Source organism: Centruroides vittatus, unplaced genomic scaffold (assembly GCF_030686945.1).
Source record: "Centruroides vittatus isolate TY-2023 unplaced genomic scaffold, ASM3068694v2 contig_1074, whole genome shotgun sequence".
In the NCBI taxonomy this organism is placed as follows: domain Eukaryota; kingdom Metazoa; phylum Arthropoda; class Arachnida; order Scorpiones; family Buthidae; genus Centruroides; species Centruroides vittatus.
The window spans coordinates 1539155-1558799 of NW_027120692.1; the positions used below are offsets into that span (position 1 = coordinate 1539155).

Below are 19645 nucleotides of genomic sequence, written 5' to 3' on the forward strand. Positions count from 1 at the left end.
TCCCGTATAAGCATAAATGGTCAACTGCTTATCGTGCTATAAATATATGAATTGCATAAATGCCTTAGTTTATTTCTTTCGAGGCTGTCCAGAAATTAAGCAATGTACAGTACACTACATATGGATAAGTGAATATGAAGTAATCGTTTCCGATGCGATACAAGAAAGTGGAATGTATACAATAGTGTCAGGTCATACTAGGTTTTTAACTCTTGGGTAACATGATTTGCCAGTTTTTCTCCTGCAGTATTGCAAAGTTAACCGTAATGTTTATGTCATTGCTTTCTACGTTATACATATAATAGTAAAATGTAACGTTCTATCCACGTCACTTGTTCTATTCCTTAATGGAATTAATTAGATTAATCGAAGATATGCGTTACGTAAGTTTGGGGTGAGTAAAATATATGCGATAACGCCCGAAACAGTACAGGTGTTGTCAGTAGTTTAAAACTATAAAAATAGCGTTAGGTAATTTATGTGCGACACCTCGATCGCTAATTACTTCCGCTTATTATCTTTCGGTTATTATTATCGATTCCAAAGTTATTACAATAAGAGAATTACTTAACTCTTATAATTTTCTTCTATATGAAAGAATTTAATATTAAATTGGTTACGAACTAAAATACGCAGTATTGAAATTTTATTTCAAATATTAAAATCGATACGACGTTTAAATTTATTTCAGCAATTTTTCAAAATATAAATAAAATATCATTCGAAAAATTCGTTCTAATTTCAACAATGTAAATTATCACAATATGACAATAATGTGACAAGAAACGATAATAGTTTATCTAATTTTCCACATATAAATAAATTAATTAAGATTTATTAATTAAAAAGATATGAGATGAAATTATATTCAAAGAGATAGATTCTTGAGTTCAAGTCTCAGTAAGAGCAGTTTTTCTTCTTGGAAACGGTCCTAAAATTTAACAGACTCGAAAACACAGAATATAGAGTGCTAGACATCTGCAAATTCAAATTTATATATAGGTAAGGTATTAATATATTGAAAAAGTTTATTGACTCGCATACCTTGACAGGAAACTTCTTGGTAATATCGAAGAAACCGTTGATTGATAAACATAAAGATGCCTTCCCAAATCGTTTCATAAAATTCACAATCTGTACGAAATTCATAAAATTATTTTACGCAAATTAAAAAGTATCGCTAATTATATTTTATAACAGAAGCTTTACTTTTAATTTCTGTTCCAATTTCAGATCGCATTGAGCGAATCTTCGAATGTCCTGAAACGATGTTTGCATCTGAAAGAAAGAAGAAAAACATGTTACAAGTAGAGTAAAATATAGAATAGAGCATTTAATGCGATACACAAATTACAATAGATGTGAAAGTGGATAGTAAAAATCCTACTAAAACACAACCAAACGATATTGCAGCACAAATTATGCACATGTAAACGCTCAATGCAAAGTCCATTTTCGAAAAAATCAGAATATAATAAAGTAGACTGCTTTCCATTATTATACAACTGTACAAAATTGTCAATACGTAATTAAATGGGCCATTCAATTGGTTCACATAGTTCCAAAGTTCGTTGTGTTGTATCATAATTTCTTCTAATTCTGTTTCCAAATTCGGATGATTCATTTTTAATAGTTGCAAATTTTCAGATAGCTTCTGGAAAATCTTTATTAGTATGATTGTAAACAATAAAAGAAAACAACAGAGATGTGCTATTCCACCGTTAATTAAATTAATAAAAATTCCAACTTCTACGCTGCAAAAAAGTGCTTCTTGCCGGTATAACTTTCCTTTCTCTAATGCAGGATAGAAATAAAAAATATTGAATGCTTGACCACAAATAGATAAACATACAACAATAACAGAAACGGTAATTCTAGTGTATTTAATCACGTCGTACAATTCTTTACGACAGAAATATTTTGATTTCGTCAATTTAAAATTCGGGGTTAATTTTACTCTTTTTGTAATACTGAAAGTGAGAGCGTAACTTAAAACCAAAATAGCAACAGTCATTTTGGCAAAGGTGACGTTATTCTTGATAAGAAAGAACAACAATTGACAAGGAATCATCTCTCAGACGGCCGGATGGCCGAGCGGTCAAGGTGGCAGCCTACAGCTCTGGGGGACCCGAGATCGAATCCGAACGGATCGAAAATCCCCAGGTATTTTTCGGGGGGATGGTCCGTTCGGATATGTCGGGCCTCGTGCCCCCGGTCGCCCCATTGTGGGCCTGGCCGAACCCATAATGGGCCTTCTAAAAGAGGCCCTCTTAGTGCCCACAGGGCGGAAAGAGTTAAAAATAAAAAATAAAATAAAAAAAAGGAATCATCTTTGACAAAACCGGTATCATCATGGAAAACACCAAACAAAAAAAAATCCGGTAGAAACATTCGATGAAGAATGAATGAGATTTTATTAGAATTTGGTTAACATTAACATCATTTCGGTCGTGGCAGGAACAAGGGACGAAGAAAGTATTTCCGTAAACTCTTGCTATAGATGTTAACGACGATAAAACGCAGTTCAAACATATCTCTTCTTTCTGTGTTCATATTTTGTCTTTTTCTGCTATAGTCGTCTTCGGCTTGAATTCTTGCCAAAAACTTTTCCATTACTTCGTAACACTTACTAATTTTATTCAAATATACTTAGAAATTTGAATTATACGTTAGTTAGATTATTAAAATCAAACGTAAAGGTGTTACGTGTGTCTGTAAAATGAAAGATCGCAAGGACTGCGCGCAGATAAAAATGCAATATACTGGATTAACTCGATTACGATCAATTTAACGATTGTGCATACCAAACCTGAGTTTGGATTTGTGCTTCATCGTAATTACAGTAGTGTAGTGAATTCAAGGTTAATGCAATAAATATATAGTATATTGTGTTTTCACACGGAATCTAAGCATTAATAACTGTAGGATAGTAAATTAAAGGTAGATTTATGTTTAACCAGAAGAACCGATGCTAAATTACGATGAAATTTTAATTTCGTAATTTATATATTATATATTCAGAATTCATTAATCAATTGAGTACTTTTCTGTTTGAAATATCTTTTATTAATAAGCCGAGAAAATTACTAACGAACGAAAATGCAATATAGTTGTGTAACAATCAATCGAACGATTGTGGAATTCAAACCTGAATTTCGATATGTCTTCGGCTGTAGGTACTGTTTACAGTATCCAAGGTTAATGCAATAAATATATAGTATATTATGTTTCCGCATGGCCTGAGCATTAATAATTATAGGAGTGTAAACAAAAGCTATGTATATTTAACCACAAGTTATCCTGAATATTAATAAAATTTTAATTTCGTAATAAATATATTATATATTCAAATTTCATTAATTAATTTATTACTGTCGTGTTTTAAATATCTTTTATTAACAGTTGAGACGGTGTAGTCTTTAGCCTTTTACTTTTATCACCCAAAATGAAATCCGGATAAGCAGGGGCGAACTGGCCCTAAAATGTTTTTGTGGAAAAAATTATTACCAGCCCAGCTCATAAATAAAAAAAATGTATTTTTTCAATTTATATTTAAATATATTCAAAATATAACATTGACAAAAATTACAATAAACACAAGTCTACAACATTAATTTTTTATTTAGAAGTTCGCTTTGTTGAGCAATAATATTAATGACATCATCAGAATCTATTTCATTTAAAATATTCTTCTCTGCTGACATTAACATGAAGGCTTCCAGATTTTCTTGTCTGATACTTGATCTTAGTTTGCTTTTAATGAATTTTAACATAGAAAAGCTCTGTGTCACAGGACACTTGTGTTACAGACATAGATAGTAAATATTTGTATGCTTGACCAAGTATAGAATAAGCGCCACTTAACATGTTATATCTGAATAATATGTTGTAACAACAAATAGGGCAATTTTTGCAAGCTTTGCAGTATGAGGATGAAATCGAGTCTTTATCATTTTCTACTTGATCGTCAAAATAATGTTCATTTTCGTTTAATTTGATGAGTTTCACTGACATTTTCCTTTAAAATATTCCATGAGGTTTTAAAATGTTGCAATTCTGAAATAATATTGTGTTGAGTTGCTTCTGGATTAAATTGTATTAAAATGCTGCTTAATTTTTGGAATGCATTTTCTGGAGTATTTTCAGAAAAATTTTTTGGATGCAAACATGCAAAGTCATTATAAAATAATTGGTTTTTTGTAAAACGATTTTCCATGCTTTGAATTGCAGTATTTAGTATGTGATTGTAATTACTTATTTCATACCTCTTGAATGAATCTCTTACCGGTTCGTCCGTAGTTTCTCCACTGTCCATTTGCTTTCTTTTGCGTATTCTAATATCCGGTAATGTATGTTCAACTTCGACATCACACTGCATTTCATCCAGTTTATTATTAACATAATTTACAAACACATCAGCAGAGTGCTTTACAACTTTAAATTTTCGCGATATATCCTTTAATAATTTGATTGCATTCATAACCATAGGATGAGCTTTGATGAAATCTATGCTTCTTTCTTGCAAATAATTTGAAATCGGTGTTGTAATATCAAATATTTGTAAGAAAAGTTCAGCTGTAAAAACTATTTCATATTTTATTAAGGAATCTAGAAAAGATTTTGCTTTTATTCGTATGTTTGGTTGAATGTTTATTGATGTAGCAAAATACTGTAATGTTAATATTAATTCAACATATAAGCCATCTTTAGGATTAGCAAAATTACCAAACACTTTCTTCAAGACTACATCCTTGGCCCACCATCGCGTTTCTCCTATCGTATTTAATTTTTTACGCCTAGTATCTTTACTAAAAGAAATCCACACATTCATTCGAATGTACGATTCTCGAATGAAAATTGCTATTAAATTTAATAGACTAAATAATGAAGCTACAGCAATTGATGACTGAGTAATGTCAGAAATAACTAAATTCAAAACTGGGCGTAGCACCATACACGAACATGCTCCGGGATAGCTTCTAGCATGTGAGCAGAAAACTCACGATATTTCCCGCGCTTATTACTAGCACCATCAGTAGAATTTCCGATACATTTGGTAATGTCCTAATTATTTTTTCCTAATATATCTTTTATAATATTGTAAAAAGTTTCATCCGTTGATGATTCCACAATGACGATGGCTAAAAGTCTCTCATTTATGTATTTATTTACGTATCTCACTATAATTGCGCATTGATCTTGAACGCTTATATCTTGTGTGGTGTCAATCTGAATACTATACATTCCAGCATCATTTATTTCTTTCGAAATTTTGTTTTTAATTAGTTTCGATATTGCTTCAAGTATGTAGTTTACAGTAGTTTTTGATAAAAATGTAACTAAGTTTCCACGTCCTTGTGTTCTCTTATCTAAATTTGACTGGTGAATTTTTTTACTCTCCTTAATGCAACTATCCAAATGCTTTTTCAAAATATCGTCATGTTTGCTCAAAAGTAATATCATTTCTAAAAAGTTTCCATGATCTACATTGTCATCGTCCAATATATAAAGACCCTCATTTCGTTTGCATCTATAACTTAACCCTCTTTTGCCAATCAATTTAATAATATCAATTATTCGTTTTACAACGTTACGATTAAAACGAATTTTCATTTTGTATCGATTTCAATTGTGTAATAATGCTTGAACAGTTTTTCGTGCGCATGAAATGGCGAACAGCATTTTCGTCATGAAACTTGCTTTTCTCATGCCTTTCGACATATTGATGAACATAATGCCAATTATTAAAACCTTTGATAAAAACATTGTCTTCTGAATCTCGTCCGTATGCTAAGCAGATCGAACAGTACAACTTGTTATTTTCTTCACAAAATGTTAGCCATTTACGATTTTGACAATCTATTTTTCTATTATAAATTTTAGTATTAAACGGTGTTTTTTTGGTAGGTTGTTTCGGATGATACTAGAAGAAATCATCTATATTACTGTAATGCGGTTTTATAAAAAATGTATTAGACTCGTTGCCCTCTAGAATTGGAATACTGACTTCCATTTCTTGCAAAATTTCTTTATTTTTCTCTTTCTCAAATTTGTTTTGATCAGTTTGAGCATTATCGATATTATCTACGTCGGTTTTAGTTGCAGATATAGGCCTATTATTTTCAATTTCTTGAATACTAATATCTTTATTTATATTTTCCCATTCATTCACATTGTCGTTGTTAGACATATTTTCAGACTGGCATTTTAAGTTTTTATTAAACATTTGTTGTATACTGTAGCCCTGTCCAGCTACTAACTCCAAATCATGTTTTCTTTTTAGTCTCAACTTTTCTTGACCTCCCTTTGCTTCTTTTTTCTCACGCTGTGGTTCCATTCTGCAAATTAAAAATTATAAGGGATCGAACCAAACCATTTATATACCAAATATATTTTGTGATGTTATAACCTATAACCTACTTTTTACTAACCTGAAAGGAAAAAATAGCTTTTTTAAAACTTATTATCAAATATGTAAAATCCTAGTTGTCCGAACCTATAAAATAGACTATTTTTAATTAAAGCATTTATAATATAAAGAAAATAATTATTAAAAACATTTTCTGCTTATATCAAATAAATAAAATAATTGTAATTAGCAGTTCGTAGCAGTTTATATCGTTATGAGAACCAGAGAAGAGAGAATTCAGAGCGCGACTCTTACTGTTGCAAGGGATGGGCAACCTTTTTCTAAGGGCCACATTTGGAACTTTCGAATTGAAACGGGTCGCACATAAAAAAAAAAAAAAAAAAACAGTACGGGTAAATCACAAACGTTTATTCATATATTCATAAATTAGCATAGGTATATCTGATATATTTATCAAATATATTTCATCGATCTTATAACGGTTATATCGAGCTTTTATTGTACAAAACCACGTGTGAACCTCAAGGCCAGTTCATCATTGAAAGTAATGCGAAGTTGAAACATTCTCATAACTGGATTTTGTATTTATTACTGTCCAGTTCTAAGTCTGAATTCTTTTTAAAATATTAATAATTTTCTAGTTCAAACATTTTAAGTTTCAATTTTGGAAATTAATAGTAACATTTATTATTAAACAGAAATTCTAACTTGGATATTTAAAATTCGAAATTCTACATTAAAAATTCTATTTCCGTAAAATTTCAAATATTTAACATACCTTTTCCTATAATTCGGATAAACCACAATAGATTAATAGTAAAAATTTGCAAAAAACCAAAAAAGTGAATGCAACGATACAAAGCAATGGCAAAACTTTACAGCTCTATATGAAATGTGCAGTGAAGTGGGGTTAAATTACCAGATAGTCCTTGCAATTACGGTAACCCCTTGGGTTGGTTTATTTTTGCGTCTTTAAGGGGTGGTAGAATTGTTTACGAATGTATATGTACAGTACACAGGGCCGGATTTACATAAGGGCATTTGGGGCCTGTGCCCAGGGCCCCCACAAAATAGGGGCCTTCACAAAACTAAAAAAAAATTATGTTTTCTATTACCGCGACAGCCTAGTGTGGCCTAATCACGAGAGCAACAGGCAGAGAAAACCAAACCCGGGAAAAACCCTATGAAACATCGGAAAATTTCCGGAAAAAATTTCACATTGGTATTTTTCAGTTAAATTAAAATAATTAGTTTTACGCTATAAAATATATGTATGTTTACAATAACCTTATTTTTAAATAAAATTAAAACTTCCTAGTTCAAATCTAATTGAAAGTACAGTATTTTGTGTAAACTTTCTAAATCATCAAATTTGTCTACTCTTAAAGGGGGGACCCCCACCGAATTTGTGCCCAGGGCCCCTGGATTGGTAAATCCGGCCCTGACAGTACATATACTCCCTTGGGCTTCATTTAGTCTTGAAAATGGGTCAAGCGCCTACGAAAGTATATGTGCATTTGTAAACAATTCTATCACCCTTAAAGACACAAAAATAAACCAATCCAAGGGCTACAAATGAAATTTTTGAAATAAAACTGAACAAAAAGGTATATTATGTATATATTCAGAAAAACGGCCCAAATTGTATACGGCCCATGTGGAATATTCCACATTTTCCACATGGCCAGTCCGCCCCTGGGGGTGACGAAGGAGAAGAAATCGCTTGGTCAGGGGTAGGGCTTACAATACCGGGATTCCGGGATCCCGAATACCAGAATCCCGGACGATTTTTGTCCGTTATTAAAAACCGGTATTTATGTAAAAATACCGGTATTTTGGTATTACATTAGTTGATAAAAATTGAATTTATGCACAATATAAATCTAATTTAAAATAATATTAATTAATTACAAGAAATTTTTTTGAAGATATACAGTAGAGAGTAGTAAATCGGCACCCTGGTAATCGGAACCGCCGGTAATCGGCACGATTTTCAGTCGGACTGTGTCGTGCTGAATCGAACGTTTTTGATACTAGATTTACTTCTAAAGTATAATTTTCATGTTTTTATATTCTTCAATATATTTATTTTGTTTGTACAAAATGCAGAAATAATTTTTAACGATACGATAGCCTCGATTATTATTATAAAAATTTTCGTTAGGCTTAAAATCGACGAAAATTCAACACGAAGCGACGCAACGGAGAAATTCAACACAAGCGACACGCAACGGAGAAAAGTTTGAACATCGGACTGGTTAATATATTTTTTCGTACATAGACCGTAATCGGAACAAATCCCTAACCTGAACAACCCCAGTCCCCAATTGATTCCGATTTTCGGTTCTCTACTGTACAAACAATTTCATTGTATTAAAATCTATATCAGGCACATTTATTACACATACCGAGCCGAGTATGGCAACATCGAGAAGCGGCGGTGTCGGCAATATAAAGCGATTGTTTATGTTTTACGTCTACTACCCAATGAATAGGTCTCGTTTATACAAATACATAAAGTGTGTAACACAAAAATTATTAAATAGTTTAGATTAGATTGTTTAATTTTGCAAATCAGCTGTAGTGTTTACAAGTAAAAATTATATTTTATATTTTCAATTTTATTTTTCATTCCGTTGTGTCTTGTGGTGTGTGGATTATGTGCACTTGTTTTCTGGTTTTATTTCTAATAATTGAAAATTATATAACGGTATTTAAATACTGATTAATCCATATGAATTATATGATACGGTAAGTTTATATTTGTATTAATGTAAGTTAGAGTGTAATTAATTTACAAATATTAAAATTAATAGGCATAAACTGCTATACCCCCTGAAAGATGAATACATTTACGGAGCACCGAAAAGGACAGGACGAAACTTCAGTTTGGAATCATTTTTTGATTGAAAAAAACGGACAGGTTGCTAAATGTAAAAAGTGCGCGAAAGAAATAAAGTGTACAGGAGGATCCACAAGTGGCCTTCATACTCACTTAAAAACGATACATGGACTAAATCTTAAAAAGAAATGTGAATCCCCCCATGATGTCGAATCAAGTGTTTCTAAACAGCCTAAATTGTTAATAACAAAGTATTTTAAAAATAATAAAAACGAAAAACTTTCAGAAGTGCTTGCCCGAATGACAGCTCGCGATGGTTTGTCTTTTAATATTTTTATAAAATCGTATGACATAAGAGAAGGCTTAAAGGCAAGAGGATTCAAAGACATACCAAAATCTGCAGTCACTATTAGAAATATGGTACTTGAATATAGTAAAATTATTAAACAGTCTACAGTGCATGAAATTTCTAGACTGAAATCTGAAGGTAAACGTTTCAGTATCACATTTGACGAATGGACATCTATTCGTAATCGGCGCTACATAAACATTAATGTACATTCTGTTGGAGGAACAATGTGGAATATCGGATTAGTGCGCGCTTACGGATCCGTTCCAGCAGAAAAATGCTTATCCCTTGTAGAAGAAAAATTGAAAGATTTTAATTTAGATATATCTAAAGACATAGTTGGAGTAACTACTGACGGTGCGTCGGTTATGGTAAAATTAGGAAAAATTATAGAGGCTGAACATCAACAATGTATGGCACATTGCATAAATTTAGCAATTACTGATGTTTTGTATAAGTCAACTTTGAACCCGAGTGTGGATATTGATGTTGTGGAGCAAAATTATAATGATGACGATGTTAATGATGTTGACGATGACGATGATAACAATGACGACGATATCGACGAAGAAGATGGTTATGGAATTATTATAGAGTTAGATGCTAGTATTACTACAAGTAATATAAATATTAGACATACTGGTATATCATCTCTAGTTTCAAAAATTCGGAAAGTAGTGAAAACATTTAAAAATTCACCTTCTAAAAATGATAAATATTTACAAAAGTACGTGAGAGAACAATTAGGTAAAGAAACAGCGCTAAAATTAGATTGTCAAACAAGATGGAACAGTATGTTATTTATGTTAGAAAAATTTGAAGAAATTAAATTTTGTATTCAAAAAGCGCTTATTGACATTAGTTCCGATATTCATTTTTCTGACGAAGAATTTAATTTATTATCTTCAATTATTGCTGCTCTTACTCCTGTAAAATTAACAGTAGATGCATTATGCCGAAAAGATGCAAATCTTTTGACGGCTGACGCTTCTTTAACATTTATGTTAGATACTCTTTCCCAGCAAAAATCTGCAATTGCATTAGAATTATTGGAAGCATTAAAATCTCGAATTTTACTGCGACGAACTGAATTATCACAAATACTTCAGTATCTGCAAAAGGGCTCACAAGATGTTGGAGAAGTATTTAAACGCATATCCAAATTTACAATCATTAAAAAAATTGTAAGCTTAACTAAACGGCTCACACATGAAAATCTAGAAGATACAGAAGATATGGAAGTTGTGCAAGAAACATCCCTTCCAATATCTTCCCAAATTAGTAATGAAACAGTATTAGAATCTGACAAGGTAAACGTAAACGCATTAAAGAAAAAACTACAGGCAGCAATAGACGAAACACTAAATACTTCACCCGTGCCTGCGTTTAAAAAAATTCCAGGTCTGGAACAAAAAATAAAAGATGAAATTACTTTTTTTGAAAAAACAGGAACAAAAGGAACGTATTTACAAAATGTGTATGATTTCTTAATGACAATAGTGCCGACAAGTGTAGAATCAGAAAGAGCTTTTTCGGCGGCTGGTTATATTTGTACGAAAATTCGGTCCTCGCTTGATGATGAAACGATTGATTGTTTATGTTTTTTAAGAGCATACTTTAATAAACAAAACGCAAGTTATTAATATTATTTCATAAATACTTTCAATTTAATTATATTTTTTGCTTCTTTAATTATATAATGCCATACGAGCCTATTATATGTAAAATGTAACATAGAATTTAATATGTACTTTTTTTTTACTTGCACGTTTTTTTGTATCTATCTACTCCTACTCTCTATGTAATAAAATAAATAATATCTACTCATTTCAGAACAATATTTATTGGATTTCATATATTATTTGTTAACAAGTCAATATAACAACTGAGGTAAGTAAAAATATAACTAGTAAATTTTTTATTAATAATACCGGTTTTAATACCGGTATCCCGATATTTCAAATTTCAAATATCAAATGCCGGTATTCAGATTTTAGTTCGGTATTGTAAGCCCCAGCCAGGGGAGAGAGGAGAGTAAGGTCCCCTTTCAGATTGGACATACGTGGAACGTATCTGTACCTTAAATTCATCTATGCTTGTGATCACTTTTCTTTTCAGTCCAAATATTATATTCTTAACATTTGTAATATTACAAATATGCATTTCAAGTATTATATCCCTCTTCAGTTTTGTTTACAGGTATCTGGTAGTACAAAATATCAACTTAAATAACCTAATTATGCTATTTTTATTAATTCTTTATAATTATGCTACTAAAACCAATTTAGTTTCAACTAATCAATAATACTTCTTTAACGGTAACTGAACATTAAATATAAGAAATACCTCAATTGATTAAAAAGTTGCATAAAGATAAAAAGATTAACTAATATGAAATGAGTTAGAATATAATATCAGAATCCCCAACTCAATTTTAGAGTTGAAACACACAAAACAATAGAAGCTTATTGCCCGTTAGTTGATATAATTAACTGTAATAAAACTACTGTAATAAAACCGATCTGTGTAAATTTCCTCATTTTCTAAGTTGTTTATCTGTAACAACACTACAATCATATTTTTCTGTATATAAGATAACAAGAATAACAAGATGTTATTCCGCAATATTTTAAAATAGTAAACAAATTTTCGTTTTAAATATCAGGAAATTATTTAATCATAAGACTATACTACTTTAATTACAAATGTTACTACACCATAATTGTTATTGTGGTATATGTTTGAACTAGAAAATTATTAATATTTTAAAAAGAATTAAGACTTAGAACTGGACAGTAATAAATACAAAATCCACTTATGAGAATGTTTCAACTTCGCATTACTTTCAATGCTGAACTGATCTGTAACAAGTACGAGAAAATATATCGTCTAATTAAATCACGTGTTGTTTAGCTTGGCGCAACTAGTCGATATTGTCGCTTTCCCACGACGTCAGGTGATTTTTATGGTCACGTGATTGGTTTTACTCCACGATCTGGTGATGTGATCCTTTCTAAAAATCCAATATACATTTCCTCCATCCCTCTAAGCAGTATTAGTCGTCGAGGTTGATCGTCGCCATTTCATCAACTACCGAGCGTATTCCTCGGTAGTTGATGAAATGGCGACGATCAACCTCGACGACTTCTTGACGTTAGCTTCGGTTGCTTCCATTTTTGTGCCTATTGGTAAGCAATTTAATATATAAGCATTAGTTATAGGTTTCGGGTATCATTTGTACTTATTTGCCGCGAACGATATTTTGTCATTCCCGCCATTAATCATTAGAAGCAGTGTTGTAATTGTTGATTGCGGAGTTGGAATCCATAAAGAACTTGTTCAAATACGCGAAATAAAATATTATTGCTAAATATTATTGTCACGTTTCCTTTGTCGGTTTACGTACGTTTCGCGTGAACATCCCAGACCAAACAGAGATGCTATTACTGTACTTGTTTACTTGACGAACTATTTCGGTTACTTGGTTGAAGGTTGATATTGGTATATATTCATAAATATTACTCACCTCTTATCTTTCTTGCAAAGTGGCTATAACTTGTTCAGTCTGTTTTATTAAGCATTGAAGTAAATATGGATTTTATAGATCCGAACATAATAAATGTCACGCATAGAAATAAAAAAAAATTAAAGGATTTTCAATATAAAACTTACATAACATATTATTAAAAACTTCATAAAAATTTAAAAATTAAGAATGTTATAAGCAAAATAAAAGTTAAGCAAAGATTTGAAAGTGAGTAGTCAATGGATAGAAACTCCATGTAAAAACTAAAATGTTTTAAAATTACAGGACTTCACCTGTTATATCATACCCTGTATGAGGCCGGACGGCCGAATTGTCAAGGTGGCAGCCTACGGCTCAGGGGGACCCGGGTTCGATCCGAACGGGTCGAGAAATCCCCAGGAATTTTTCGGGGGGTGGTCCGTTCGGATATGTCGGGCCCCGTCCCTAACCACCCAGTCACACCATTGTGGGCCTGGCCGAACCCATAATGGGTCTACTAAAAGAGGCCCTCTCAGTGCCCACAGGGTGGAAAGAGTTAAAAAAAATCATACCCTATATACAACTTTTTTCATCTTACTTGACAGAATTCACTGCTATACTTTACATACACTATTTCCTCATTATTTAAATTGTTCCATTATTTCCCATCCTTCCCCAAAACAATTAACGTAATACTAACATTATCAGAATTATTTCACTCATTGTGGATCTCTATAGCATCCCGAACATGAAATAAAACGCGTATATAAATGCTCATCTGTTTACAAACATATAAGAAATGAAATTAATGACAACATATATACAGTATAATTGCATCGACTTATATGCTATTGTCGGCTAATCTTTAAATTGTAACCAGTTTAAACAAAATTAACTCAGAACGCAATGTTTTAACAAATACAAAATGTTAGTTCTCCGCACAATGTGAAGAATACCGAGTTGCGCGCGCGTGTATTAGCTTCAGTTATTGACTATTTTTTGCTATTTCAGTTATTTATATAGTTCCATGTTTGGAAATTCCAAATTGGAGCAGCATAATTTTAGTCACCGTCTCTTTTACAGACCAGATGGCCAAGCGGTCAAGGTGGCAACTTACCGCTCTGGGGGATCCAGGATCGAATCCGGACGGGTCGATAAATCCCCAGGAATTTTTCGGGAGGTGGTCCGACCGGATATATCGGGCTCCGTCTTTCACTACTCCATTGTGGGCCTGGCCGAACCCAAAATGAGCTTGTTAAATGAGGCCCTCTTAGTGCCCACAGGGCGGAAAGAGTTAAAAAAAAAAAGTCATTGTCTCCTCACTTGTCGGTATTTTTTACATTGGCAACATTGATTGATATTCAGTTTTCTTTACGGAAAATTCAGATGGCGCTTCGTTAGTTTGCTTTGTTTTTGTCAGTGTTTTTATGCATAGATAGATAATGCTGTGTTTACTAAAGGGAATTCGATGAAATTTCACCTTATATTGTATTATGTCCGTTTCGTTAGTGATATTGCGCCTTGAAATAGCCAGCGACTGTGAATTACCGAGCCTACATTTTGTAGGTAAGTTGTTTTGGCTTTTCCCTAAGGATTTACCAATAGAACTAATTAGAATTTCCATATGACAACATCAACAATCGCATGCAACTTTACAAATGATTTTTGGTTTTGTCTCCAGTTATTTATGGTAATTCAATTTTGAAATGTAATACTTTAAACCTTGAAAGCTTCTATAGAAAAAATTATCAATATTTTATGAATAAAATGTCTAAATTATGATTCAACAAAAATAATTTGATGCATAAACATTATTTTCAGAACAATTTGATCAAATATACTGTAAAACTCTAATACACCTACAATTGGTGCAATTGAATTCACAGGTTTTATTACATAAGTTTTGTTACGTAAGCCTGACCTCTCGCCACTAGATTAAACTGGAATTCAAATAAATCTTGGTCGGGTAAAGAACTTACTAAAATTGTCTAGAGTTGGACAGCACTTTCTATTCCAAGGTTCACAGAAACATTTCTGCAAATAAAATTACAAATTGCAAATTGAAAAATCTACAAACGGCAATGTAACAACTGAATCAGAAGACATTGAATCGGATTAACTTTGAAAATGGTAACTATTTCAAATGATGTAGCTGTAATCCGTAAATAAGTCAATAAATGGGTTTTGATAGTTTGGAAAATGTATGCATACAGGCAATAAGGTAATTCTTTCAAGTTTTACCCACTTATCTCCTGTTGCAAGGTAATTAACCAGTTTTGAAAAGAAAAAAAAAACCCTGAGGGATATGTCTATTGTAAAAATAACCTTTCCAGTGTTCAAATGTAAAATTGTTTATGGTCAGATTTATTATAAGATGAATTATGTGTATTATGTGTTACTTCCAGCACTGACGTTTAATAAACATTAGATAAGTGGAAGAAAACAAATGTTTTTGGCCTCTTTAGTTGCTGCCTTTTGATTATAAGAACTTTGTAATGTGTAAGTTGCAAATATAAGTTTTAACGAAACAGACATGCTAATGTCTGTTTTTTTATTTACTTTGGTAAGTCTTCCTGTAAGTTTATGGGTAAACAGAAGGACAATAAAACAGACATATCATCTGTCTTGTTATCTATCTTTGTAATTTCTCCTGTAGGTCAGGTGTGTAATGAAAGATGGAACACAAAACAGACTCGCTGATGTTTATTTTCTTATCCATATTGTTATTTTCATGCAATGTCAAGCATGTAAATACATGATAAAACAAATCAGATAAATTAACTTCTAAAAGTTCTAGTGTTATCCATTTTCATTTTTATAAATTTTATTACTTTAAATTTATATTTTTTTCTTCTTTTCAAACACAGTCCACACAAAATCCACATCCTTTTTTCATTAAATCCACAAAAGAAAACCCTTTTTTCCTGGAGTCCATACTGGAGCAAATAGTCTTAAATTTATGGACAGCCCCTAAGGTATTTATCTTTGGGGCTGTCCATAAATGATGGCCACACTGGAAAGGAGGGAGGGGGTTATGACAAGTCAGACAAAGAAAAAAGGGAGGGATTGACATATGTTTATTTCATTAAATTTTATACAGTTTATACATTTCATTATATTTATTTCAAAATTTCTTGTGTGTTTCATTTCTACTTATGGTATCTATCATTCATATAGTGATAATGGGTTTAAGGGGAGGTCGAGTTTTGTTGGATGTCCGAAGAGGGGAGAGGGGGTTATGGAAACTTCGACAAACTGGGACAAGAGGAGAGGGAGAGTAAAAATTTAAAAAAAAATGTGGATGTAATTTATGGACAGCTACTTTGCTTCCATAATTACAGATAATCAATGAAACTGGCATTATGTGCACATTTGCCCTTGCATTGTGTAGCACATATGATGGTCATGAGCAATGTTGTATTGTACAACGATAACAAAATGGAAGAGTGCCATTTATTATATATTCTTTTGTTTATTATAATAAACTAGCAGGAACCCATCAAAATTGACAGTTTTATCTAATTAAAATATAATGAGTTTACTTAAAATTTGGCATTTTACACAAAATTCATTAGTACAGCAAGTGTTTTCTGGGTCCTTCTGCAAGTGATTGGCATCTGTCCATTCTCTGGTATCATGAGGCTTCTTTTAATTTTGCATCCAGATCCCAGCAGGCCAATATACCATTCTTAAGGACAACCAACTTCAACTGGCGAGGCTTTGGATTAGCAGTGATGGTAGAGTGGCAAAGGTACAATGTTAGGTCCAACCTTCAATTGTCAAACCAAGTACTCCATGATAAGACCAAAACATGATTCTAACCATCCAATTTGTTACTTATGTAAAGTTGGATTTCTTGACAAATCTACCAACAAAAAGAGTTTTATTCATGAAGCCCAGAACAGAGCTGTTCTGCTATTAGCCCCATGTGAACTGTCAGAGTCATGGATAACCATAAAATAAATCAGAGATTGATGCTGTGGTCAATATTGGCAAAATTAATTTATTTAAAAACTTTTGTCGTCTTTTTTGAAATTTACATATCAATGAATGTGTTATGAAATTTTTTCAAATTCATGTCATGAACTGTAGTTTAAAATGCATTGCAAAGACAACGATCATCTATTTCTGAATTCATTCTAAACAAACTCCAACAAAATGTCAGTTATTATCTTCTTTGCTGTTACTACCCTCTTTTAGGAGTCATTCAATTCAGCTAATCAGATTATTCATTTGTGACATCAGAAAAAACTCTCATAATATCACCAGCAATCTTCTGAAAGCTTCATGCAGCATAAAATCTTACGGCCATCAACAACCGTCGTTTGGCAGTTTAATGACAATCCTTTTCCATTTCGATGTTTCATTTCATAGCAATATGATTTAAAACACAAACAAATCCAGATTTAGAAATTTACATTGAATTCAGAATTTGTCTTCGGAATTATTCCGATCTTGTATTTCTCTCTCTCTCTCTCTCTCTGTAATTGTTGAGATGAATAATTTATTTTATTTTATTTTATTTTTTATTTCTATAGAAAGGTTTTCATAATTACTAAGATTTCTGTTTAACAGAATGTTCTGACCAGGGGATTATAACAATAATTACCCAAAAATGCATTAACGTTTTATAACTGACATAATACTTGAATTATAAATAAAAGCATCTGGTTTAATTGTAGTCTTAAGACTTCACCTGTTTGAATGTCGGAATTGGAGCATTTAAAACAAATTTGAAGTATTTAATTATATTATTTCCTTTCCAAGCAAATAATTAATGAATAATTTTGTTGATTTGACCTGTTTACAACATTTATCAAAGGAATGATATCTATTTTTATCTAAACTTTGCCACAAGCAAAACAATGTGACAACTTCCACTTGCATTAAAATGTCATCTAAACCTGCTGCCAAGTGAGTCTAGAAAATAGATTAAATTACCAGTTTTTAAACACTGTCTAAACTGTGGCAAGCGAGAAATGTCATCTCTGCAATGAAATCTTTCTGAACTGCAGTCGAGACAATCTCTAAACTCCCGTCGGCATCTAAACGTTGTCTTTGCAATCGGCCCAGGGTATCTGGCTTACAGGTTTAATAAAAGAAAAATTTATAACTTGCTTTGTATTCATAACAGACTGGAAGTCAATGTGTATTTTATGTTGGCATTTGTGACCTTTTGTGAGAAATACCACACTTTGGTGCTGAGGTTATTAGCACTGTGCAGAATGGCAAAATAGGTACACTTTAACAAAGGAGCAGGTGATAGACCACAATGACTAGAGCAAGTTATTTGGACATGCTGCAACTTATGCTATCCCTCAACTTCTTCCTGGTACCATTTTTCAATAAGATATAGCTCCTCCCCACTTTGTGATTTAGATAAGACAATTTCTGAAAGGAGTTTCCCGGATGGTAGATTGGTTCTTATCCCACTGGACTTTTTCTTGTGGGATTTTGTGAATAATCAAGTGTATTGTTACTTTAGTGCATAATTTGAATGATCTGAGACATGGAATCTGTTAGGTTATTGATAATGTCAAACAAATATTCTCCACTTCTAATACACCGGGATGATATACTCAACGTTTTTTCCAACCTATTAACCGGAGTAATACTTTTCGACATTTGCTAACACTTTTGATGCCCCTCCTGGACTCGAAAATATCGAAAAGTATTACTCCGGTTAATAGGTTGGAGAAAACGTTGAGGATAATGTCAAACCTCAATGCTATTGAATATATGGTTTAAGTGAAATACAAGTTAGATGTCTGCTACACCACTGTTGGTACACATATTGAAATGTTGTGTGTAGAAAGGTGTGCTAGAGTTTTTATACTAGATGACGACAACTTTTTCATTAAATTTTGATACATTTTTATTTTTTTCTTTTATTAAACTTCTAAGCTGGACACCCTGTATGTTTGAACGTATCAAATATGTAGAAATGTGTTTCTCATTTTCATATACTCATTTCTTATTTGTTTCATATAAACTCTTGAAAACAGCTGAAGTAACAGAAAATTTGAAAAAATTAATATCATCCAAATTGTGATGATCCTCTTCTTTCAAGACTCTCTTGTATGGAAGTGAAACTTTTTTCTGACACATGCTTAAAATAGTCATATAACTAAAACTTATTCAAAATGACAAAAATGAGTCATGGAAGTAATTAGTCATCCATATCTGCTTTTGGCACTGTTCCCACCTTTGAACTAATCTCTTCCAGGTGCTTGTTTTTGGTAGTAACAACTGGAATGTGTGGCATATTGTTGTCTCCAATGTTGGTATCTAAAGTAAACTTATTTTGAACTGAAAAAGAAAAATTATACCTTTAAAAGTTTTTTGTTTCAATCAATAACTCAAAATCATAAAATGTAAAAGGTATTTTCAATGAGAAAACACAAAAAAGTTTTACCTAGAAGCTTGTGCTTGGTACACTTTTTTTGTTTTATTGAAATTTTATAAATAAGTTGGAATTTTAATTACTAATTTGAATTAAAACTCTAGCTGGTATTTATTTATAATAAATAAATTTTATATAAATTTCTCAAAATCAAGTTTTTAAATTGATATGATAAC

General features: G+C 31.9%; 1 protein-coding gene and 1 long non-coding RNA gene across 2 annotated transcripts in view; one reads left to right on the top strand and one right to left on the bottom strand.

The window, feature by feature from the left end:
• Nucleotides 1–833: 833 nt before the first annotated feature.
• Nucleotides 834–1621, bottom strand: LOC136973022 (uncharacterized). Its single transcript, XR_010880429.1, has 4 exons — nt 1355–1621; nt 1210–1278; nt 1045–1134; nt 834–978 (listed from the first exon to the last, which is right to left on the bottom strand). It is a non-coding gene; the product is annotated as an uncharacterized lncRNA (long non-coding RNA).
• A 12827-nt stretch (nt 1622–14448) lies between these two features.
• LOC136973459 (BRCA1-associated protein) overlaps nt 14449–19645 on the top strand; it is a 34085-nt gene continuing 28888 nt past the window's right edge. The window contains exon 1 of the mRNA XM_067268195.1: nt 14449–14632. Within this exon, the coding sequence (XP_067124296.1) occupies nt 14560–14632 (73 nt within the window). The 5' untranslated portion in view covers nt 14449–14559. The remainder of the gene's footprint in view (nt 14633–19645) is intronic.